Below are 25,921 nucleotides of genomic sequence, written 5' to 3' on the forward strand. Positions count from 1 at the left end.
AGGCTTTATATAAATGTTACTTTCCCCTTGCAGCCCTCTTCATCCATCTGAATTTCATCTTCCCAGAATATATCGCCTCTATGTGATACACCAAGACATATGCCATGCCCCACTCAATCCACTCTGAATAAAAGGAGTTCTGAAATCCCCAGGCACAGGGTAGGGAATGGGACTCTTCTGAGAGGTGCAGAGAGGTGCCTGGGACAAAGGCTCTTCTTCCTTTGAGGTCTTTTTTATGGGCTTGTTCTATCATTTCAAGACAAAAAACAAAGGTGAGGATTAAGGGAAAAGAATAGATGGCATGGTATTCTTTAAAAAAAAAGAGAGAGAGAGAGAAGAAAAGGAAGGAGGAGGAAGAGGAGAAATCATCATGATCACATATGGTCCAATCCTGTTTTTAAGGGAAAGATTTCAAAACCCTGCTCTCCATTGTCCTTTTCTAGCTCAAAGTAAACATTTAGCAGAGTTGACAGAACATGGCCAATTATGCACAAAGGCCTGAGACTGGGGAGTTAGGTTTGTGCATCTTAACAGCTGTACTTCTTTTGGGCAAATGCATATGTGGAGAGAGCAAAGGTTTGCAAGCATCGGGACCTTAGTCATTGCCGCTGGTGGAATTCCAATTTGCTAAGGCTAAGAATTCAGTTCTGGGACCAAAGACAGGCTCACTAGTGACATTCTAGCTGCAAGAGCAGCTGAATGCCTTGAGGCATAAAGTAAGTAATTTTTGATTTTGGCTAAGGATAAATATTCATTACTGAACCCAGTTTAGGTCTAGCCAAGGATCACAAACTAGGAGAGAAGCAAAACTTCTGCCCCCAAAGAAACGTATTATCATACAAGGTGTTAGCAGTGGGAAAGGCTCTGGGAGAAAGAATAATAACATAGAGATAGATATTTTATTTGGCCATCAGGGCCACTCATTCATAAATCTCAACCAAGAACATCTGTACTTTGCATGGGCAGCTGGTAAACCTTTTGGGATTCCAGTCACCTTCTTTTTTATCAGAAATATAAACAATTACTATTTTGATCATTCTTTCCTTCCATTTTATCCCCAAAGTATTTTGTTTTACATTTCTACCTTTACACATCCCATAGTCAAATAAATACATTACTATAATGGAGTATGAGCCAGAAAGCATATAACACATATATATATATCACACACACACACACACACACATATATGTATCTTTGAGCTTTTGCAAGACCAGCACATATGACATCTTAATAAATGTTCACAGCATTGAATCAACAGGCATTTCCAAGATCATATTCAGGTCTTATAATTTCCTACTCAGTAATATTTTTACAGTTGTACATACTTATAATCCCATGAAATTATTTAGAAAGTTTTTAGAAAGACGTAGACCTGTCTTATTTCTCAGCATAACTGAATGAAATAGGTCTGTTAATTTTTAACATCTGTTAGTGTATTTATTAAATCAACACAATCCCTCAGGAGTAACTGCCATAAGACAGCATAATAAACAGCTATTTACTGTGTATTTTTCCCCAGGCAAAGATGATGTAATCCCAAATAGGAAAGGAGTGAGTGTTATGTGGCTTTAGGAAAATAAGGATAAATAGTCCACTATTTATTTGTGTTCTTTAATACTGGCTTTCTGGTGTAGGTGGGATTGTCACAGCTTTTTGTATTAACTGCAAACAATTCTAGAAGTTAATACAAATTTGTTGCATCCTCTAAAGATGTGAGAGCTGGACTAGAAAGAAAGTTGAGTGCAAAGAATTGATGCTTTTGAACTGTGGTGTTGGAGAAGACTCTTGAGAGTCCCTTGGACTGCAAGGAGATCCAGCCAGTTCATCCTAAAGGAGATCAGTCCTGGGTGTTCATTGGAAGGACTGATGTTGAAGCTGAAAGTCCAATACTTTTGGCCACCTGATGGGAAGAGCTGACTCATTTGAAAAGACCCTGATGCTAGGAAAGATTGAGGGCAGGAGGAGAAGGGGACAACAGAGGATGAGATGGTTGGATAGCATAACCGACTCAATGGGTTTGGGTGGACTCTGGGAGTTGGTGATGGACAAGGAGGCCTGGCGTGCTGCAGTTCATGGGGTTGCAAAGAATCGGACACGACTGAGTGACTGAACTGAAGTCTCATGAGGAAAATCTGGTGGATTTTGGACTCTGAGGCCAGGTGTAGTAGATACCTTTCAGAGACCTTTTGTGATGACCCCCATCATCCTTACCATGGGGCATTGTATGGGGTCCTAGAAGCCATGTTTGTACAGTTGATCTTGCCCTATAACTCACCCATAGTTGATTTAACCAGAAATGGGATCTTGACCCAAGTGGGCTAATTAGAGGGTCTTCCTTTGGAATATGGACTGGAGATAGAAAAACAAAGATTTAGTCTCTCCCCAGGTCTGGGGGCATAATGAGTAACATCCATCCTCAAGGCAACACATTTTTGTTATATAGACAGAGTAAAGGCAGTATGTCTTCAGAGAGAGAATCACCAAGAGCGAAGCAAAAAGCAGCAGAGATGAGAAGCAGAATACCACTGGGTCCAGGCCTTTCTGAGGCCTGATCTCTTTATTCCTACCCTTGAGCTCTGTAAGACATGTGCATTGTTACACTAAATTCTTTATTTTGATTAAGGTGCTTGAGATGCTTTCTTCCCCTGCAATCATGTCCTCACTCATACATTTGGTAGCAAGTAGCTAACAGAAAGGTCAGAGAATGTATAATAAAATCCAGGAACTGCATCTCTAAAAACAACTTTAAGAGGCTTGTTGCTGTGCTTAGCATTGTCTGAGCATGCAGTGCTCCATCCTATGTTTTTCAGAAATGAACACAAAAAAGTTTCAAGTCACTGAAGGATCTCTTATGCTACAGATTGTTTTTATAAAATCTAATGAAAAATGTTAAGGTTAAGGTTTATTTAGAGAAGGTGATAAATTTCCTGCTTACATTAATTCCTGCCTATCTCAAAGTTTTGGTATTATTTTCAAGATGAGTCATTGTTATCATGTAGCTATCTCCCAGCCAAACATTCTAACTTGCTTTAGGGCTTAAACGATTTTTTGCAAAAAGACATTTAAAAAAAGTTAATGTGCAACATTTTAATTGAAAAGTCATTAGTAAACATGAGCATTGTTTCTGGTGATGATCAGAAGTATGGATAATATTAAAGTACAGATAGTCTTCAATAGGTGTGTATTGGATATGTTATGCATATGATGCTAGAAACTGGGAATGTAAAGATAAGAAATGGTTAATATGGAAATTGTTAAGTAATAACACTACAAAATGGTGTTGTAACAGTCTCCTTGAGGATAACATTCTGACAACTCAGTGACTAACCCTGAAGGAATACCAGGCTATTTTTACTTAGTATCAAAAATACATGTGTTTGTATAGCTCTGCTAGGCATATTGTGTGAAATGCCACACACTTTAGAGGAATGCAAACACTTCCCAAGGGTAGGGTGTGTGTGGAGGGTGGAGTTGGTGGAAAATCAAACTTGGTACAGTGGTCTTTGAACATTGCCACTTGAGTTCTCTCTAAAATAATTTAGAAAAATATGCATCTCCTTTTACATTTTTATTTTAATGTTAAAAATTGTATTGAGTCAATTTCTAGATAGGTTGATAAGAAGTTGGGGGTCCCTGAGGAGGAGAGAGGGGTCTGGGGCTCTCAAGGGGTCTGGAGTTCTCAAGGAGGAGAAAAAGACAAACTTCTTTTTTTTTCTATAGTCCTTAGTTTTAGTTTTCTTTTCTTAAGCCCAGAGCTGATGATTACAGGACAAAACAACTCAGCTTAAACTCTGTACTAAGGATTGTATTAACAATGTATCCTGCTTGAGGATATGTTTCTCCTTCTTGAGAACCTTCTGACTAATCCTGTTATCTTAAAATGTAAATTGTGGGAGTGGGTCTAGTAAGACCTTTACAATCTTGGGACATTCTTTTGATTTACTGTAATAACTAATTTAAAAAGTATAAATGGCAACCCACTCCAGTGTTCTTGCCTGGAGAATCCCAGGGACAGCGGAGCCTGGTGGGCTGCCAACTCTGGGGTCGCACAGAGTGGGACACAACTGAAGCAACTTAGCAGCAGTAGCAGCATAGCTCCCTTGCTAAGACTAGTGAGGGGACACTTTCCATCCCCTTCTGATGTCTTTGTCAGAAGCTTTCTTTTTCACTGTAATGAAACTTCTGCCACACAAGAGCCCTGAGTGGTCAAGCCTGGTCTCTCCTCTGGTCCTGAAGCTAAATCTTCTTCGGAGATCAAGAATCCAATATCGTTCACAGTAAGCTATAAGTTTAGTGGTTGCAAAGAAAAGAATTTCTGGAATATTTTATATTGAGTTCTTTATGGAATTTGTCTACCATCTCATCTAAGTGACAAAGCCAGTCGTGCTAACTATCCAAGCAACCAACTCAAACTTAATTTTCAGAAAAAGCTGACTTATTGTTAAATTTAAATATATATGTTAAAACATGTCCCAGGGAATCTAAAAAAAATGGTACAAATGAACTTATTTAGAAAACTGAAACAGATTCACAAACATAGAAAACAAACTATGGTTTGTTACTGTTACCAAAGGGGAAAAGGGTGGGGAAGGGATACATTAGGAGTTTAGGATTTAACAGATACACACTTATTTAGTTGCTAAGTTATGCCCCACTCTTTTGCGACCCCATGGACTGTAGCCTACCAGACTCTTACTTCTACATGTAAAATAGATAAACAACAAAGTCCTACTGTATAGCACAGGGAACTATATTTGATCAAATATAATGGAAAGTAATCTGGAAAAAAATATATGTATATACACATATAACTGAGTCACTTTGCTATACACCAGAAACTAATACCACACTGTAAAACAACTGTACCTCAATTAAGAAAAAAATTATGATTTCAAACTCTAAGTGAGAAAGGAGAGAAAGAGGAAAAGAGATCTCTCAGGCTGGGCTGTGGTGCCACCAACATTTGCCTTAGAGGTCTCTCCATAGCCCAGAATATACAGGTTGTCCAATATGAATCTGGAGAAGGTGTGAAACTTAAGGTTCTTTTTGAGGACTTCTGCTGATTGTGTTCATATTGTTAGGTAGGTAGAATAGGGAAAAGGAGTCCAAAATGGCGGTGGCTAAAAGACAAAGAAGGGAAAAGCCCGCGAAAATAGAACAAAGAAAGGTCAAAGGAAGGTCTGAGGACCAGAGTGAAGACTTCAGGTAGAACAAACAGCACTCCTGAATAAGCCCAATTTGCATAGGGCAGGCCCAGGTGGAGGAAAAAACATATAAAAGGAGGAGCCAAAGCACTTTCTCGCTCTCTTTCTCTCCCGCGTGTGTGCGCTCTTTCTCTCTCTCTCCCTCTCTCACTCTCTCCCTCCACTGCGCACTCCTCCACTCTCTTCTCTTCGAGTCTTTGGGTTGGCATGCCCTCACGCTTCCAGGATGGATTCTCCTGCTATCTTCTAAATAAAACAGAGCTGTAACACTGATTTGCCTAAGAGCTATAACACGGTTTGTCCAAGACCCGAGAGCTGTGACGCACCGAGGGCTTTAATGTCCATTGCTCCAAATCTTTGTTGTGACAAGACAAAGAACGGAGGAACATGCACAAACTTATTTATATAATGCAATGATTAGTTTTATGTGTCAACTTGGTTGGGCTGTGGAGCCCTATTGTTTGTTCAAACAATACTCGAGATGCTACCGTGAAGGACTTCTCAGGTGTCACAAGCACTTACCATCAGCCAACTTTAAGATTACTACCTGTATTGTGGGTGGGGCTCACTCACTTATTCGCAGGCTTTAGGAGCAAAGGCTGAGATCTCTTAAAAAAGAAAGAATTCTGCCTCAAGATTACAACAGAGAAATCCTACCTGTGTTTCCAGTCTGATAGCTTGTCTGAAAGATTCTAGACTCAAGCTTACACCATCAACACTTACTTGACTTTCCAGCTTGCAGGCCTGCCCTGCAAGTTTCACGCTTGCCAGTCCCCACTATTACATGAATAAATAAGTCCTTCTCTCTTAATATATTATTATCTTAATAATACAATTAAATTGATTATCTCATTAATAAACACTTTTATAATTCATATTGCATAAATGTAATATATTAATATGTAATTCTTTATATGAAGATATATGTTAGTTTTACGATATCTTAATATAGTGTATACTGACATATTTAAACATAATAAGATAATATGTTAATATAATACTTATATAATAATTACTAATTTATTGTATAGGTTTTGTAATATATACATTAAATATATTATGTATTTGATAATTAAAGATATATATACACACAGAAGGATAGAAACAACAGGATATCTAACTAGATAGCTAGCTTCTATCTTTTAATCCATTTTTTTGTTTCTCTGGAAAAAGCTACTATATAGTAGCACAAAACCAGTGCTTCACTTAGTAGCTTTGTTTCTGTTTTTTTCCCACTACATTAAGTCCAGACTTATTTTCATTCATGTTTGTATCCACATTGTCTGGCATATTTTAGGCACATAAGAAACAAAGAATTAATAGATGAGTAAGATCTTAATAGTAATGGATTAAAAATATCTTTTTTCCAAATGAACACTATAATTTTATAATAGATTTGCCTTAATTGATGATATCAAGTTTGGTGTCTGCTAATTAACATGATTGCAGGCTGGTGATGTGAGGAGAATTCAAGCAGGAGGCACATATAAGTTGGCACCAAGGAACAGGCAGCTTATCCAGGGCTCTGTGACACACTGGCTTGCAGCAAATCTAAATTTATGAACACAAATTCAGGTGTGCAAGACACGATGCAGTTCTTTAATTTCTTAAAATCTCATTAAATCTTATTTTGAGCCCTTAGCTTGTTTAGTTCATGGGAAAGACAATCGCTTTCATTACTGGGGGGATGTGATGTGTTTCTCATTCAGATGATAGAAGATGGGTATGGAGTAGGAAGCCCCAGAATCCTGAAGGGCACAATAGCTTGTGAGGTCTTAATCATGCATGAGTCCAGCCCACAGAGTCCCTCCAGGTACACAGATCTCAGCCTCGGATCTGCACGCCGCCTGGGACATGGAGTCTTGGTCTGGGGCACTGGTGCGAGACCTCCCTGAGCAAGCTGAGAAAGGGTCTCTTTGACAGTTCTGCTGCCGACCCTGTGCACTGCCAGAAAGCGGGACATCCATCACCTTGTGCATTTTTCATTTGGGCCGAACGTCAGATTTTGTTATTTAGTGTCATCAAAAATGTTCCTAACATAATCAGAAAAGTAAACTATGGCTTTTTATTTAAAAACTACTAATCATTAAATAGCTTAGGCTTTCTTCCCAGAAAAATAAATCCATGAAGTATGGAAAACTGAAGTTACCTGAATGTAATGTGGAATGAAAGAAAAATATAACAAATGAAATGTTTCAGAAAATTGGTGTGCCAGAGCAATGGAAGGCATCTCTTACCTTACTGGTACTTTTCTGTTGGCAAGAAAACACAAGACTGCCAGAGTAATATGAGCTATCAGGAAAGCTAATCCAATACCCAGGAGGGTCCATATATCTGGAATTTCAAACCAATGAAAAAATGTAAATATCCAGTGAAAAATATTAGAGACTCCAAAACTCAAGTGATTTTGGTCACAATGTCACTTACTGTTCTGAGTGTTCGGGAAATCAGCAGTCGGTGGGTTAACCTTGATGTGGCAACGATTTCCCTTCCAACCTTGTGCACATCTGGAAATGAGATAAAATGTGATAGTTGGCAAAAAAAAAAGAAGTGGAAACATATTTTAGCAGTACTGTCATGGAATAAAACAATGAATGTTAAAAAAACAATGAGATACCAGGAATGTGGGTAACTTTGATATGAAACCAAAAATGCTAAAGCAAAACAAAAAAAAAATTTTAATTTTATTATTTTCACATTATTGTTTAAGAGAATTTTTTTTCAATATTTATTCCCTCGTTGTTTTATCTGTAAGGTGGGGGCTTGATTTCTTTATCTATTTGGTGGGAACCATATTCCATATATTGGAATATATTTCCTTCGATTCTTGTGTTCCACAGTTCCTTTGATTACTGTGGCAGACCAATTCCATATTTCCATATATTGGAAAAGACCCTAATACTGGGAAAGATTGAAGGCAGGAGGAGAAGGGATGAGGATGAGATGGTTGGATGACATTACTGACTCGATGGACATGAGTTTGAGCAAGCTCCAGGAGTTAGTGATGGTCAGGGAAGCCTGGAATGCTGCAGTCCATGGGGTCGCAAAGAGTCGGACAGGACTGAGCAATGGAACTGAACTAATGGTGGGAACAAGACTCATTTCTTGTTTTCAAAAGTTGACTTCACTTTTCACTTTACTTTTTCATTTGTCTCAAACTCTAAAGCTAGCATATTTTTCGATAGTGAATGGATTTAAGTTCTTTCAGATACCAAGAGAGAATATTCAAATAATAGATTAACATAAATATAAATCAGAGAGTATTTTTATTTCTCATTATAAGGGGATGATCCTTCAATTTCATAGATGTGGAATCAGATTAATAATCAAACTGGAAATATCATCAATCCTATAGGATTTCACTATCTCTGCTTTATTTAGGGTCATACGTGATGAAATTTGTAACACTGGGAACATCTGCTCTGATATGGATGGCCTTCAGAAAGCTCAGAACTGGAGACTAACTCATGCCTCAAAGGGAAACGAGGTTTATTTCTAAGCAGTTTAAGTGTCAGAATTTCTCTGGTAGAATGTGTTTGCATATGAATGTGAAAGCTTATATATACATACATTCTTGTTTACCAGAAATAACAGGATACAAATTACGACGGGTTTGGTTGAGTTTCCTGCCAAGTTCATAGTACATGTGACAAAACTGGATTAAAAACTGGCTTTTGAATGCATGTTTTTAAAAGCTATGTGTTAGAAGTAATGTTTCTTCAGCACACAGTTAATTTTTTTTTCTCAATCTCTCTTTTGATTTTGAAAATCTGAATAACCAATAGCAATTTCTTCAAAAAAGCAATAGCTTCCTTAAATATAAAAAGCTTAGAGGTTCAAGGGGGTCCATAAGAATGCCTGCTTTCCTTAGTAAATATTCTTTAAAAAGTAGAAATTTAAGACAATTTAGTTGTTTTTGATGTCTGTATTCAAATTAAAATAAATTAGAAATGTTTAAGATCAGAGTCTATTTGTTTTTTTATTCTCATAAACCTTAATAAGTATTCTTTATCAGTTCTCAGGTTGGCAGTGTGAGTCTACATGTCAGTCTTTCACATTTTGCCTTACACTGACTTGATCTAAGACATTACTTTGCTGACAAAGGTCTGTATAGTCAAAGTTATGATTTTTCTCGCAGTCATGTACAGATGTGAGAGTTGGACCATAAAGAAGGCTGAGTGCTGAAGAATCAATGCTTTTCAAATTGTGGTACTGGATAAGACTCTTGAGGTTCCCTTGAAATGCAAGGAGATCAAACCAGTCAATCTTAAAGATCACTGAGATTTTTTTTTTTTAAAGGCTAGTCATCCTCTCTATTCTTTTTCATGTGCAATCTGAAGCTTAGATATCTCATTCATCTATTTATTTTTCACTAGCAAATCATCAATAGTAGCATCAGTTCACTTCAGTTCAGTTCAGTTTCTCAGTCGTGTCTGACTCTTTGAGACCCCATGAATTGCAGCACGCCAGGCCTCCCTGTCCATCACCAACTCCCGGAGTTCACTCAAACTCATGTCCATCGAGTTGGTGATGCCGTCCAGCCATCTCACCCTCTATCGTCCCCTTCTCCTCCTGCCCCCAATCCCTCCCAGCATCAGAGTCTTTTCCAATGAGTCAACTCTTCGCATGAGGTGGCCAAAGTACTGGAGTTTCAGCTTTAGCATCATTCCTTCCAATGAACACCCAGGACTGATCTCCTTTAGAACGGACTGGTTGGATCTCCTTGCAGTCCAAGGGATTCTCAAGTGTCTTCTCCAACACCACAGTTCAAAAGCATCAATTCTTCGGTGCTCAGCTTTCTTCACAGTCCAACTCTCACATCCATACATGACCACTGGAAAAAACATAGCCTTGACTAGATGGATCTTTGTTGGCAAAGTAATGTCTCTGCTTTTGAATATGCCATCTAGGTTGGTCATAACTTTCCTTCCAAGGAGTAAGCATCTTTTAATTTCATGGCTGCAATCACCATCTGCAGTGATTTTGGAGCCCCAAAAAATAAAGTCTGACACTGTTTCTACTGTTTCCCCATCTATTTCCCATGAAGTGATACCAAATGAAACAGTAGCATACCAAATGAAAAGTAAGAGTGACTTTTCCTGAAGAAGGAAGGCACAGATTGTTATTTTCAGTGGCAGCGTTCTGGGTAGTTTTAACAGTTGTTGGGGATGGAAGGTGAAGGCTCTTGTGGGGAGAAAAAGGGAAAGTAGATGATCTATTGGAAAGAACCTGGTGTGCTTTGACTAAGCAGATGCCAACCAGGGGATACCAGTGCAGGTGGGGAATTCCAGGCACAGCTGTGAAAAGCTGGTTGGCTGGGTGGTGAGTTGGATTGGTGTGGGGAGTCCTGTATAACTGTCTGATACCAAGAGTGAGATCCCTAAAAGAATGGGGCAATGAGATTCACCCTATTTGCTTGAAAATTAAAGACCAAATCATCTTTTCTAGGTAATGTTTTAGCTACATTATGATTAGACAAGACTGAATGGTTGGGTTGTATAACCGTTGTATAACCCAACGAGATCTATTAATATAAGGATGATAAACACTATATAATATTTGTGCTAAAGACTAGGATTATTGTTGTTGTTTAGTCACTAAGTCGTATCTGATTCTTTTGCAACCCCATGGACTATAGCCTGCCATGCTCTTCTGTCCGTGGGATTTCCCAGGCAAGAATACTGGAATGGGTTGTATTTCCTTCTCTAGGGGATCTTCCTGACCCAGGGATCAAACCCGCATCTGTTGCGTCTCCTGAAGATTCCTTACCAATGAGCCAACAGGGAAGCCAAAGACTAGGATATCTCAGTCTAAATGAGAAGGCTTGTTTTGTTTTAATGTCAAGAAGAAAAGAAATGTTAGATGTGATGAAATTATTCTGAAAGTCTTTTTCATACTGAGTCATAAGAAACAGTTTAATCAAAAAAATTACCTGCTAATTTTTTGCTTGACAAAATGTCAAAAATAACTTGTTTTTATTTAGAAAGTACACATAAGCAAAAAGTTTTTGAGGTAAATTTAATTTATTCCGAGTTAATGTGAGGCTGTGTGTTTTCTCATTTATTTCATATATCTAATGAGTTTAACATTGGAGCATTTGAGCCTTATATTTTGTTGTTCAGTCGCTCAGTCATTTTCAACTCTTTGTGACCCCATGGACTGTGGCACGCCAGGCTTTCCTGTCCTTCACTATCTCCCGGAGCTTGCTCAGACTCATATCTATTGAGTCGGTGATGCCACCCATCCACCTCGTCCTCTGTCGTCCCCTTCTCCTGTTTTCAATCTTTCCCAGCATCAGGGTTTTTTCCAATAAGTCAGTTCTTCACATCAGGTTGTCAAAGTATTGGAGCTTCAGCTTCAGCATGAGTCCTTCCAATGAATATTCAGGCTTGATTTCCTTTAGAATTGACTGGTTTGATCTCTTTGCAGTCCAAGGGATTCTCAATAGTATTCTCCAACACCACTGTTCAAAAGCATCAAATCTTCAGTGCTCAGCTTTCTTTATGGTTCAACTCTCACATCCATACATGACTATTGGAAAAACCATAGCCTTGACTAGACGGACCTTTGTCAGCAAAGTGATGTCTCTGCTTTTTAGTACGCTGTTAGGCTTGTCATAGCTTTTCTTCCGAGGGGCATTTGGAAGCACTTCAGCTTTATTTGAGAACAATGGACGTTCACGCTGCTACTCAATTAGCATGTGTGTTACGACTGCCTGCCCCAAATTCACTGAAACACCATCTTCCTTCCCTTCCCTCCATCCAATTATAAGCATTGCTGTGGTTTGGTTGAGATGGAACCCCAGCCTGTGTCTAGGGTTATCTCATTTTCCTTGGTGCAGTGTTTTGCCTCAGGACCCTGTCCATTACCAGACAGCATTCCCAGTCAGCAGGGATTGGTTCATAGACAGACACGGACATAAGTTGTCCAGAAATAATTCTGTCACCAGTGGGTACACATTGATGGATATTTGTGGTAAGAATTATCCTCTGCCCAATTCTGATGTGAACAAGGAAGAATATAGCCTTAGGAAGCTACCATTTTTCTACAAAAGCCAGCCTGAGGATAAAATAACCTACTGGGAAGACGTAGCCTAGGAAATCATAGAGAAAGGGAAGAACAATCTCAATGGCATTTCAACCTGAAAGTCTGTTCCTGTCTCAAGTCTGCTCTGCATTCAGACTTTGTAGATACATGAGTCGATAAATTCCTTTATCATCTGAGCCAGTTTGAGTTTGGTCTTCTTTAGGAACACACGTGCAAAACCCACTTTCCTACTCTTCCATTTTGATCCCTGAAGTTCTCCTCATTAAATCAATATCCCTTATTCTTAAAATATTTATTGAATGTCTACTACATACAAGATACTCTGCCACATAGAAAAAGGATGGCCGAGATATGCTAGAGAATTGGCAGGAGCATAAACTTAGGAGATAAAAACCTTTTTTAAACATAAGTAATAAACAAAATAGAAAACAAAGTATACGAAGTGTAAGAAAGGGAAAGAAAAATGCTAAAGGAGGAGATGAAAAAACTGCTTCCAGAATCTATTTCTCCAGACTCAGAAAGTGAAAAATGTATAATCACAACGAGACATGTATGGAACAAGTGATTCATTAAAGTGTATTTATTCCAGAGCATGAAGTATTTATATATATATATTATATTACAATGAGTCAGAAAAAATGGTCATCTGAGTATGTAGAAACCATCAATGACTGATGGGATCTGGAGAGATATGTCTGAATTATGTTCAAATTGTTAATGGGATGCTAATCTAGCCTCTAGATTTCCCAGTTCTGTACTGAAGTATATTTTTTTCAGAAATACTTACTCTATAGTTTTTTAAGTCTGCAAAAGGGAACTTCCTTCAGAAGGAAGGGATTTTGAAAATAGTGCAGATTAATCATTTAACATTCTAGTAGTAGACTTGTTTTTTTTTTTTACTAGGCATGTTTACAGTAACACTTTATGATTATTAAAATTATGAATATTGTTATAGGAACTGATATCATTCTACAATGACATTCATGTTTCAAAAAACTACAATATACTAAACCCAATAGGGAGTGGATTGAGCACCTCCTATGTGCTAAACAATATTCTAAATACTTGAATATATGATTTGTGATACACCCATGTTACAGGATACAAGTTATTTCCCCATTTCATAGTTGAGAAAATAAAGGCCCAGAGTGGTTGAGCAGTAAGTCACCAAAGGTACTCTGTGAACAAGCCCTTACACTGTATCTGTTTGGCTCTCAGCTGATGCTCTATTTACTACATGGTTTTGCTTCCCACATTCTTCCTAAAGTTGGAATATAATTGTTTATAATTGCCATTAACTTCAGTTTTTGTCTGTTAGGAGAGACACTGGGGTCTGATCTTCATTGTCTGAAAACGTCCGTTTATCACATTAAGTTTTACCCTGCAAACATCTAGGTGTAGAGGAGACAGATGTGGTGCTGAGAAAGACTAAGAAAGGAGAATCAGGGCATCTGGATTCATTCAGCAAGACTAAGCCACTTTCTAGCTCTGTAGTTTTAGGAGAGTCAGATCACTTGATTTTACTATTTATTTACTTATTTATTTAGAGAGGAGACATACTTTTCATTAATTAAAAGGTGATTGTTTTTCCTCTTACAAAAGCAACAGTAGTTAAAAAACAAACAAACAAAGGTAAGCACACACACACACACACACACACACACACACACAAAAGAAAAACCCCAGTTTCGATCCCTGGGTTGGGAATATCCCTTGGAGAAGAGAATGGCTAGCCATTCTCCAGTATTCCTGCCTAAAGAATGGCTTGCACTCCAGTATTCCTGCCTAGAGAATTCCATGGAGAGAGGAGCCTGGTAGGCTACAGTCTATGGCGTTGCAAAGAGTCAGACACAACTGAGCAACACTAACACTTTGACTTCACTTTTCTCCACCCAACTAAAGAAAAATCATGGTATTCATCTAGACTTTCAAAATACTACACAACAGTTATACACACACAAAAAATTCAGTTTCCTATTTATAAAGAGTAATAAGTACAACTCATCTCACGGGATGTGTAGGAGAACTGAATTTAAAAATGCACATGAAAGCCCGTTGCTAACTGTAAAATATTATCTATGTCAGGCTTTTTGATACCCAGCCTTCTGCTTTCTATATAAACCATGGTTATGATCATTCCCTGCCCTAACATACTGACCCACCGGGGAGCTGGCATCTGACAACAGTCCTGTCTCCACCCCTGCCTGAGCATCAGTAAATCTTAGGAGACAGTGAAAAGCCATGGTTCACAGCTTCTACTTTTATAACTTATCACTTATGCCACTTAAAAAGCATTATTACACCCAAATTTACCTGGAGGTTCTTGAACCAGTCACACAGGTAAAGGAAGGAAGAGCAGGTATTTAAGGAGCTCACTTCCTGTGTTGAACACTTCTACACCCCTCCCCCATCCCCTGTGGTTTCTACCCACTGGAAGTACTCCAAGGAGGGAGAAAGTAATGCCAACCCAACTTTGTATGAAAGCATCAGTTCAGACGGAGTGCCTTCTGATCCCTATGGTGAGCCTGTGCCAGCAGAAGGGGAGTGGGACAATGGAGGTAAGCCCCTAATGAGCCATCAGTGTTGACATGCGTGAATTCATTTTAACAGAAAACAAGAAAGCAGGAGAAACAACTAAATAATCTCTGAGTCACAAAGCACTGAAATTCCACATTGAGCACCAGTGATTAATTCGCTTGGACTAATTTCCTCCTTGATTAATTAGCTGCAGCATATTTTATAACATTTAGAAGTATTAGGTAGAGCCCTCCTGAAAGAGAAAGATAAACCTCCCACTCCATCCATGCATAGGGGCCTGTTTTCTTAACACAAACAGGAGAAAGGGAGAAATAAAATGTAGTTAAGACTCTTTCAGCCACAGCCAGCATCCTAATCTTTCCTAAATTCTTACAGGTTTTCTGCTACTAGTAGGTAATAAGGGAGGAGTTATAGAATAACAGCTTATTTCTGGGTGCGCTTGGGAACACCCATTCATTACTCACTAACACCTGGAACAAAAGATCCTCCCATCCTTTCTGTCATCTGTGTGCTGGTCCCAGCTCATCTCTCTCATTGCCAGGAAAAACAAATGAGGAGCCACACATTTTCAAGCATGTGTTCATGGATTAATTTGGTGGGAGCCAGCAGGGGGTTTACTCGGTCCTTTTTGAGCAATATGAGTTGTTCAAATAATTCTAAAGTAATAAAAAACAAACTAAGTGATAATGCAGAGGCATGGCTATTTCATAACATGTTGACATTTGAATATTTTAGATTTTAATTAGCTGACCTCATCCAATACGTCTTACTGATTCAGGATAATGAGGCAAACACATCTGACTGCATTTTTTTCCTAACAATTTTGAAAACTCTTGGAATCTTGATTCTGTTTTGAAATATGACATTTCAAGCATCAGAGAGAGAGAAGAATTTTATGTTAAAAGAAAGATGTATAGGTTAAAAACTGTTTCTGAAATTCCATATCCATTCTTCCACTTCATTATCTCCAGGGGTCCCCAACCTCCAAGAATTAATGCCTGATGATCTGACATGGAGCTGATGTAATAATAATAAAAATAAAGTTCACAATATAAGTAATGTGCTTGAATAATCCCCAAAACAACCTCACCATCCCAGTCCCTAGAAAAATTGTTTTCCACGAAACTGACCCCTGGTGCCATAAAGGTTAGGGACCGCTGATCATCTCAATCACCAAAGTTTCATCAATTTACCTGCTAGGCATCTCAGCCATATGTCCTTCTGGTCCATCCTGCTTTGGTCACATGGCCAAAGGCCCTCCTTGCTCTAGTACTGGAACTGGATTTCCTGCCTTAAGAAACTGATGTTACATCATATAACTTCCCTGATTCAAGCCTTTGCTGGTTTTCTGCAGCTATGAGAATTCTATCTAGATGAAGAGGTTTCACATGGAGACTCTTCTCCAATAGGGCCTCCTGATGGTATGGAAGGTTTGATCTCTATTCTCCCTTTGTTCACACTCGCTCTATCTTTATTTGAACCCCCTTCATCTAAGATACTCTTTCATACCTCTAGGACCTTCCAGGATATCTATTCTCATTAGCTGGAAAATGGGTTCAATCCTTATCAACCTAGCCAACTCACTTTAAGGACACAGACCAAACAGCATCCCCTGGGAAGCCTTCCTTCATGCCCCTGCCTAACTTAAATGGACCATCTTTGGTTCTAGGAGATTCTTCAAGCTCCTAAGATAGCTCTTAACATACAGCACTGCAACTGCTGGTTTATTTATAAATCTTTCTTGACCATGGATTTTTTTTAAGGTAAAGACTATACCTGTTTAACTCCTGTATGCTCCAATTAGCACAATCCTGCTCAAAGACAATATTTGCTGAAAATATTCACTAGCATCACAACAATGGGAGTTAACATGTGGGCAGTGTGTTACACTTTCATTTTAATGAAAGTCCAGAGTCCAAATAGTATCTGTTTAGCCACAGTCATGGTCATTTATAACTTTAGTGTGTAATAAAATGACCTGGAATGTTTGTGAAAACAGATGGCTGGCCCATCCACAGAGTTTCTGATTCACTAAGTCGGAAGTGACCCCAGAACTCCATTTCTCACAAGTTTTCAGTGATGCTGAACAGAGGCCACACTTTGAGAACCGATGCCTTAGAACCCCTCTTAAGGTAAGTGTTATTATCCCCAATTTACAGAGAGGAAACTGAAGCTCAGAGAACAATGTTTTTGTAAGTGGCAAATTCAGGTTCTCAAAATGCTTAGCCTGTGTTCTTGTCGTTGTACCATATGAATATTTGTAAATTTCTCACTATATTCCATTTCCTTAGGAATATAGACCTCTCCTTATTGAAGTATAGTTGCTGTGCAATATTATATGTTACAGGTACACAATATTATATATTACAGGTATACAATATTATATTTTACATGTATACAATAGAGTGATTCACAATTTTTAAAGTTTATGTTCCAGTTATAGTTATTTTAAAATGTTGGCTATATTCTCTGTGTTGTATAATATAGCTTTGTATCTTATTTTATATATAACCGTTTGTACCTCTTACTCCCCTACCCCTGGTTGCCCCTTCCCACCTTCCCTCTTCCACTGGCAACCACTAGTTTGTTCTTTTCTTTTTTATTGGAGTATAATTGTTTCACAATGGTATATTAGCTTCTGCTGTATAATGACGTGAGTCAGCTGCAGGTATACATCTATCCCCTCCTTCTTGAACCTCCCTCCCACCCCCATCCCAGCCCTCTAGGTCATCTCAGAGCACTGAGCTGAGCTGAGCTTCCCACTAGCTAGCTATTGTACACTGGCAGTGTATATATGTCACTGTGACTCACTCAATTCTTCCCTGGCTCCCTCTCCCCCGAGCCCACTAGAGATGTAGTCCATTCTCTACATCTGTGTCTCTCTTCTTGCCCTGCTAACCAAAAGCAGCGTATGTATGGTCAGATTTTGTCCTTAGGGGATGATAACTTGTAAATGTAAATCACATGCTCTTGTGTAGGAAATGCCAACCCACTCCAGTATTCTTGCCCAGAAAATCCCATGGACAGAGGAGCCTGACAGGCTACAGTCCATAGGGTCACAAAAGAGCTGGACACAACTGAGCAACTAAGTAACAGCCATCACCACCACTTGAACTGGTAGCTAAGTTGCACAGAATTGCAAATATAGGAAGAAAGACTTTCACATGTTACTTCAAATGATTACAGAAGAAACAATTTTAATTACTTCAGAATAGAAATAAAGCAGATAAAAAGTATGTTTCTGTTTCCTCTTTGTTCATATAGGGAACTGATGTGATACCAAAAAAAAAAAAGAATTCCTGAAATTGATGTTTTGAGCTTCCCACTTAGTTTTTCTTTCTTTCTTTTTTTTTTTTTTTGTTCCAACTGTTATGAAGTAATATTTCCCTGGAGTCAGATGAAAGGTGGGGAAAAGGTAGAGGAAATAACATAGAAACTAAATAATTCACAAACTGGGCAATTGAAAATGGCTGCAAGTCAATAGAAACCAGTCTTGTTCTAGGATGAAGAAGATAAAGACATTAAGTTTTTGCCGTGGAGTGTAAACTAGCAAGAAATAGGTTTTTGAACTTTTTCCCTGTCATTCTATGAAGTGTAAAAGAATTTTCCTTTAAAACATAAACTCTGACTTAATTCCAGCAAGGCCTTATTCTTGTTTTCTCTCCTTCGTTGAATATATGTGGGTTGAAATACATACAAAAGCACACAAGATGGTAAGGCTGAAAACTAGAAGGAAGAAACAATGAATTGTCAGCTCTGAAGGGGATGTCCACTAACCAGAGTGCCCACGAAGGCCAGGATGGGAGTTCATGGGTGTTTAGGATTCACCTGGACCTTTATTAATAATGAGGTCCTGTACTTGTTCACTATACAACAATGAATCTCCTAATGACCTTTCATCTAACTGAGAAAAAAAAACAGTCTAAACCCTGTACTCTTTGTTCAGTGAGTAATTATTGAATGTCTCCTATTGGGTTGGCCAAAAACCTCATTTGTTTTTCTATAGCGTTTTTCATAAGATGTTATGGAAAAACTCGAATGAACTTTTTGGCTAATCCACATTATACACCAGGCCTTGTTCTAGGCGCACTGTAATCTATTAGAACACATGTTGTCTGGTACTCAGTTCAGTTCAGTTCAGTCACTTAGTTGTGTCTGACTCTTTGCGACCCCATGAATCACAGCACACCAGGCCTCCCTGTCCATCACCAACTCCCGGAGTTCACTCAAACTCATGTCCATCGAGTTGGTGATGCCATCCAGCCATCTCATCCTCTGTCGTCCCCTTCTCCTCCTGCCCCCAATCCCTCCCAGCATCAGAGTCTTTTCCAATGAGTCAACGCTTCGCACGAGGTGGCCAAAGTACTGGAGTTTCAGCTTTAGCATCATTCTTTCCAAAGAACACCCAGGACCAATCTCCTTTAGAATGGACTGCTTGGATCTCCTTGAAGTCCAAGGGATTCTCAAGAGTATTCTCCAACACCACAGTTCAAAAGCATCAATTCTTCAGTGCTCATCCTTCTTCACAGTCCAACTCTCACATCCATACATGACTACTGGAAAAACCATATCCTCGACTAGATGGACCTTTGTAGGCAAAGTAATGTCTCTGCTTTTCAATATGCTATCTAGGTTGGTCATAACTTTCCTTCCAAGGAGTAAGTGTCTTTTAATTTCATGGCTGCAGTCACCATCTGCAGTGATTTTGGAGCCCGCAAAAATAAAGTCTGACACCGTTTCCACTGTTTCCCCATCTATTTCCCATGAAGTGATGGGACCAGATGCCATGATCTTCGTTTTCTGAATGTTGAGCTTTAAGCCAACTTTTTCACTCTCCTCTTTCACTTTCATCAAGAGGCTATTTAGTTCCTCTTCACTTTCTGCCATAAGGGTGGTGTCATCTGCATATCTGAGGTTATTGATATTTCTCCCAGCAATCTTGATTCCAGCTTGTGCTTCTTCCAGCCCAGCGTTTCTCATGATGTACTCTGTGGCTCAGATCATGAACTCCTTATTGCCAAATTCAGACTTAAATTGAAGAAAGTAGGGAAAACCACTACAGCATTCAGGTATGACCTAAATCAAATCCCTTATGATGATACAGTAGAAGTGAGAAATAGATTTAAGGGACTAGATCTGATAGATAGAGTGCCTGATAAACTATGGAGGGAGGTTCGTGACATTGTACAGGAGACAGGGATCAAGACCATCCCCACGGAAAAGAAATGCAAAAAAGCAAAATGGCTGTCTGGGGAGGCCTTACAAATAGCTGGGAAAAGAAGAGAAGTGAAAAGCAAAGGAGAAAAGGAAAGATATAAGCATCTGAATGCAGAGTTCCAAAGAACAGCAAGAAGAGATAAGAAAGCCTTCCTCAGTGATCAATGCAAAGAAATAGAGGAAAACAACAGAATGGGAAAGACTAGAGATCTCTTCAAGAAAATTAGAGATACCAAGGGAACATTTCATGCAAAGATGGGCTCGATAAAGGACAGAAATGGTATGGACCTAACAGAAGCAGAAGATATTAAGAAGAGGTGGCAAGAATACACAGAAGAACTGTACAAAAAAGATCTTCACGACCCAGATAATCATGATAGTGTGATCACTGACCTAGAGCCAGACATCCTGGAATGTGAAGTCAAGTGGGCCTTAGAAAGCATCACTACAAACAAAGCTAGTGGAGGTGATATAATTCCAGTGGAGCTATTTCAAATCCTGGACGATTATGCTGTGAAAGTGTTGCACTCAATGTGCCAGCAAATTTGGAAAACTCAGCAGTGGCCACAGGACTGGAAAAGGTCAGTTTTCATTCCAATCCCAAAGAAAGGCAATACCAAAGAATGCTCAAGCTATCACACAATTGCACTCATCTCACACGCTAGTAACGTAACGCTCAAAATTCTCCAAGCCAGGCTTCAGCAATACGTGAACCATGAACTTGCAGATGTTCAAGCTGGTTTTAGAAAAGGCAGAGGAACCAGAGATCAAATTGCCAACATCCGCTGGATCATTGAAAAAGCAAGAGAGTTCCAGAAAAGCATCTATTTCTGCTTTATTGACTATGCCAAAGCCTTTGACTGTGTGGATCACAATAAACTGTGGAAAATTCTGAAAGAGATGGGAATACCAGACCACCTGACCTGCCTCCTGAGAAATCTATATGCAGGTCAGGAAGCAACAATTAGAACTGGACATGGAACAACAGGCTGGTTACAAATAGGAAAAGGAGTATGTCAAGGCTGTATATTGTCACCCTGTCTGGTACTGCTCTTCCCTAAATACACTAAGCTTGTTCTTGCCTTAGGGACTTCATAATGTTCCTAAGGGACTTAGGAACATAATGCCTCAGGGACTTCATGCCTTTCTGACAGTTAAGCAGTTTTGCCCAAATCTTGGAATAGCTTGCACTTTCCTGGAATTGTGATCTGGACTCCAATTACACTCTCTCAGAGAGGCCTTAACAAATTTATCAAAAATACATTACTACCTTCATACCTGCTTACCCTAATGATTTCTTCATTGCAACCTGCTTACCCTAATGATTTCTTCATTGCACTTATGACTACTCAAATTTAATGCACACATGTACGCATAAGCATATATATTATATACATATATTTAAAATATACTTCTAAGTATAAATGTGAATATGCAAATATATAAGGTATAAAGAATAAATTTTTGTTTATATGTATATACACACATATTTAAATATTAAACTATAAATAGAAACTTGAAAACTTCCATGAAATAAATGATTTTGCAATGATACTACAAATTATACAATTAATGTAAGCGGTAGAAATCCAGATAAGTTCAATAATACATATGATATTGAAAAAGCCTTAAACACTGCTTCAAGACCAGGCTATCTGGCTGTTTTTGTCCTTTCAAAGTTTCAAGAAAGGTAATTCTCATGCTTTACATACTGTTTCAGAAAATAAAAAGCTACCCAATTTACTTCAGGGAGCTAATGCTTGCCTAGTAATGAACCTTAAAAAATATGCACAGAAGAAAAGCTGAGAACAATGTTGCTCATAGATGCTAATATCCTAAATAAATTACCAGCAATCTGAATACAATGTGCAAGAGTACATTGTGCTTTAGGATTTATTAAACACTCCTTTTTCCCTGGGTATGTAGTTTTAATCCATGGGGAAAAGAGAAATCAAATGGTACAAGAAGCAGAGGACCCTGTGAGAGAGAAGTAAAAGATATAACAGAAGAACCTGTTGTTCTAAGTCATCCACAGAGTCCTTCCGATAAAGTTTCTTTCTCTAAATCACTGTACTGATGAATTTTCTCAAGTTCTTAATGAGTAAATAATTTTTATGTTATATAAACTCTTCTAAACATAGAAAATATGTAAAAATAAATCCATTTTGTTATTAATGAAAAACCTCCTAATATATTTCCTGGTTTAGATCAGTTTACTAGTGAATTCTTTCAAATGTTTAATAAACAGGTAGTTCCCAGGTTATATATGTCCTTCTAAACATGATTTAAGAAAAAAGGGTTAACTAATTTGCTGCATAAAGTTACATATCTCTGCTACATAAATTAAGTATAGCACACCCACAAAATCATAGATCAGGGGCTCCCTAGTGCTAAAGAATCTCAGCGGGCTAAATCTCAGTGGGTAAAGGGGCTCAGTGGCAAAGAATCTGCCTGCCAATGCAGGAGACACGGTTCGATCCCTGGTCTGGGAAGATCCCAAATCCCGCGCAGCAGCTAAGGCCGTGTGCCACAACTGCTGAGCCTGTGCTCTAGAGCCTGGGAAGCACAGCTACTGAAGCCCACACGTACTAGCGTCTGTGCTCTAGAAGCCGCCGCAACGAGAAGCGCATGCGCCACAGCTAAAGAGTAGCCCCAACTCATCGCAACTAGAGAAAGCCTGTGTGTAGCAACAAAGTTCAACCAAAAATAAATAAATAAAATTATTTAAAAAATCATAGGTCAATCTCACTCAAAGATGCACAAAAATCCTCATATAATTCAGAAAAAAATTCTCTGTTGCACACACACAAATATTTTCATTGTTTACATCTCTTTGTTAGAGTATGTGTTGATCCCTTAAAACTTCACGCCCTTGGACAAAATGAAGAATGATGGTTCTTCGTGTGTAACACCTGGTGAGGATGGAGCTCTGGATGGCTGCCTATATGGGCGGAAGCTCTGAATAAGGATAGGGTGGTGTGGCTAGCGATGGAAGAAAAATGACTCTGTTAGGGGCTATTTCACCTTGTGAAAATCTCATAAATTTTAAGGATAATAGGTCATTAACCACCTGGCTGGGGATATTCTAGGTACACAGCGGGAGAAAGAAATTGGAAAAAAGAAAAAGTCAGGGCAAGAACAAGCCGGTGATGCTGATGGATCTTTACCAAAGAAATGTTGCTTCAACTCTCCTGAGGTTTCATCTGTTTCTGTTACAATAAATCCTGACATTAGAAGATTTTATGACATCCAATCTACAGAGAATTAAGCATTTCCCATTAAATTAAAAACATATATATATGTGTGTGTGTGTGTGTGTGTGTGTAGTTTGAATTATTTCTGAGCACCTTACTATGTTTGCAAGGAAATAAACAGGCACTAACAATGGAATTTTTAAGCAATTAGAATGGACATGCAGCATGTATTGGTTGTGCTTATGTGCCTAAATCCTAAAAATAAAGTTATTTTTGTAGAATGTTATATTTAATTTGTAAAATATATCTCCCGTAGCAAACTCTGGGACAGAGGAGCCTAGTGTGCTGCAGTCCTTGTGATCGCAGAGAGTCAAGCATGACTTAGCGACTGAACAAAAACAACATATTTATATATATTATATAAACAGATTATAGTGGGAAACAAATATATGTTTTCATTTGATTTTATTTTACATTTCTATTAAATCAAATGTTGTTTTAAAAATATTTAAGTCATTGTCACACTGTATGTTGTATATGGTGGACCTTACAATGTTCTCTAAAACATCTTTCATAAAAATCGTTGTGTTGTTTTGAAATAAACATTTGATACTTAATTTCCTTGTTGGAAGATATTTATTGAGGGCCAGGTGCCAAGTCCAAAGTTGGGACAGGAGCATAAAAGACAAAGTCCTAACCTCACAAAGTATATATTTTAATGAGAGAGGGGGCTGTGGAGATAATAAGCAATTTATCAGTAACTATGTTTATGGTGGACTAGAGATGGCGTCACCGACTCAATGGACACGAGTCTGGGTGGACTCCGGGAGTTGGTGATGGACAGGGAGGCCTGGCGTGCTGTGGTTCCTGGGGTCGCAAAGAGTCGGACACGACTGAGCGACTGAATTGCACTGAACTAAGAGAGGCTGCAGTGCCGACGGAAGGACCCAGTTGGCAAGAGTGAGCGTGGACACCTCTTTGAAGTGGACAAGATGGAGATACTGGGAGCTGGAATAGAAAGTGGGAGCTAGTGAGGGCTGCGTTATTTTAAGGGTATAGATCCAAGAGCATGTTTGTTGATGATTCAGTAGGTAAGGAGAGGCTAATGTCTGATAAAGAGAGAGGGGGTGATGAAAGAAAAATTCTAGGATGAGGAGAAATGGCTGCCTTCAGAGCCCATGGGCAGTAGGATCTTTTTAAAGAGAGGATAGGGAACATGAGAACAGGTCATTTGCTAATGGAAAGGCTTTTTGGGAGTTCTCTTCTAATAAATCTTTTCAATAAATTTGAGGGTGAGTAGTTGCCACAGATGGTATTTTGGGGTGGGGGCACTGAGGAGAGGAAAGAGCATGAAACTGGAGTAATTTCTGATTCAAAAAGCACTCAGTCTACAAACATGTAAGGGCATGTTCACTGAGGTCACAGGTGTGTGTGTGTGTGTGTGTGTGTAATCAAGGGGATTTTGCTATATTTATATTTTCAGTAAAACATTACATGCATAAGTGTTCACAAACTCAAGTTGAACTAAAAGTCTTAAGCTCCAAGGCAAATACTTTCAATCTCCTTCCTGTTTCTTCCAGTTCTTCCAGTTTCTTCCTCTATTTATATTAATGATATTCATATGTGGTGCTTTTTGATTTATCTATTTTATTGTTATAGCTAAAAGTTTCACCGTGTTATATATCCAGCAGCTCCTTAGTCATGGTGTCTTAGAACCCTTCCTCCACCACTCCATATGATTAAATCCATATTCACAGTTTATAATAACTATTACTACATAAATATTACTGTTAACTGCCGAGCTAATAGGGTATGAAAGTGAACCATTCATTTACTTTTTTTGTTCTTTTCTCTGGAGCTAATGATCTGATTTATTTTAATTTGCCAAGTTGTCTGGGCTTTGGGGCCAATTCTTAAACTCTCCAACAACTTCTAAATAAAATTTAATCCACTAGATTAAAATATCAGACTTATTCACTTATTTATAAATTTATATATTACTTAATTTTGGCTGCGCTGGGTCTTTGTGGCTCCATGCGGGCTTTTCTGTAGTCAGAAAGAGCAAGGGCAGGGGCGACTCTCTAGTTGCAGTGCACAGGCTTCTCATTGCACTGGCTTCTCTTCCTGTGGAGCACGGGCTCAGTAGTCACAGCTCATGGGTTGTGTGAGCTGTGACTCACACAGCTCAGTAGTTGTGGCCCATGAGCTTAGTTGCTCCATGGCACATGGGCTCTTCCTGGACCAGGAATAGAACCCTGCACTGCAAGGCAAATTCTTCACCACTGACCAGCTGGCAAGCCCATCAGACTGACTATTAGCACATTATTTCCTTTGGAGACTTCCAAAGCCCCTTTGTGTTGATTCTTTGGGCCAGACTTGATGCTTGTTCTCTGGACCTCCTTTCCAGGGACTTTTCTGGGACTTCTCTTGAGCATCAGCCCTGTGTCCTGAATCCCACTCTGCCCTCTTCTTTGGTTCTGTCCCCCATTTTCCCCCATTTGCACAGAATACATGGGATGTTCATTTTTTAATCTTTTCTTTTAAAGACTACACTCCTTCCATTTTTAGTTCGGAACTCAGGTTTGACAATCATGTAATCGAATAAATAAATAAACTTAAAGATGTATTATCTTGTAGATCTCTCCATTCTTAGCTTCTAGTTTCCAGTATTTCTAGGATTATTCCCCCTTCTGTGTATGTGAACTGTTACATTCACGG

The 25,921-nt window shown here is 38.8% G+C and overlaps 1 protein-coding gene across 12 annotated transcripts in view; it reads right to left on the reverse strand.

The window, feature by feature from the left end:
* MALRD1 (MAM and LDL receptor class A domain containing 1) overlaps positions 1–25,921 on the reverse strand; it is a 754,524-nt gene that overhangs the window by 23,822 nt on the left and 704,781 nt on the right. For all 12 annotated transcript variants that reach the window (XM_086334563.1, XM_086334560.1, XM_086334554.1 and 9 more), the window contains 2 exons: positions 7,635–7,714; positions 7,445–7,541 (listed from right to left, as the gene is read on the reverse strand). In XM_086334563.1, the coding sequence (XP_086190689.1) occupies positions 7,445–7,541; positions 7,635–7,714 (177 nt within the window). The remainder of the gene's footprint in view (positions 1–7,444; positions 7,542–7,634; positions 7,715–25,921) is intronic.

Source organism: Bos grunniens, chromosome 13 (assembly GCF_055505025.1).
Source record: "Bos grunniens cultivar Pamir isolate PY7600 chromosome 13, Bosgru_T2T1.0, whole genome shotgun sequence".
NCBI classification, from domain to species: domain Eukaryota; kingdom Metazoa; phylum Chordata; class Mammalia; order Artiodactyla; family Bovidae; genus Bos; species Bos grunniens.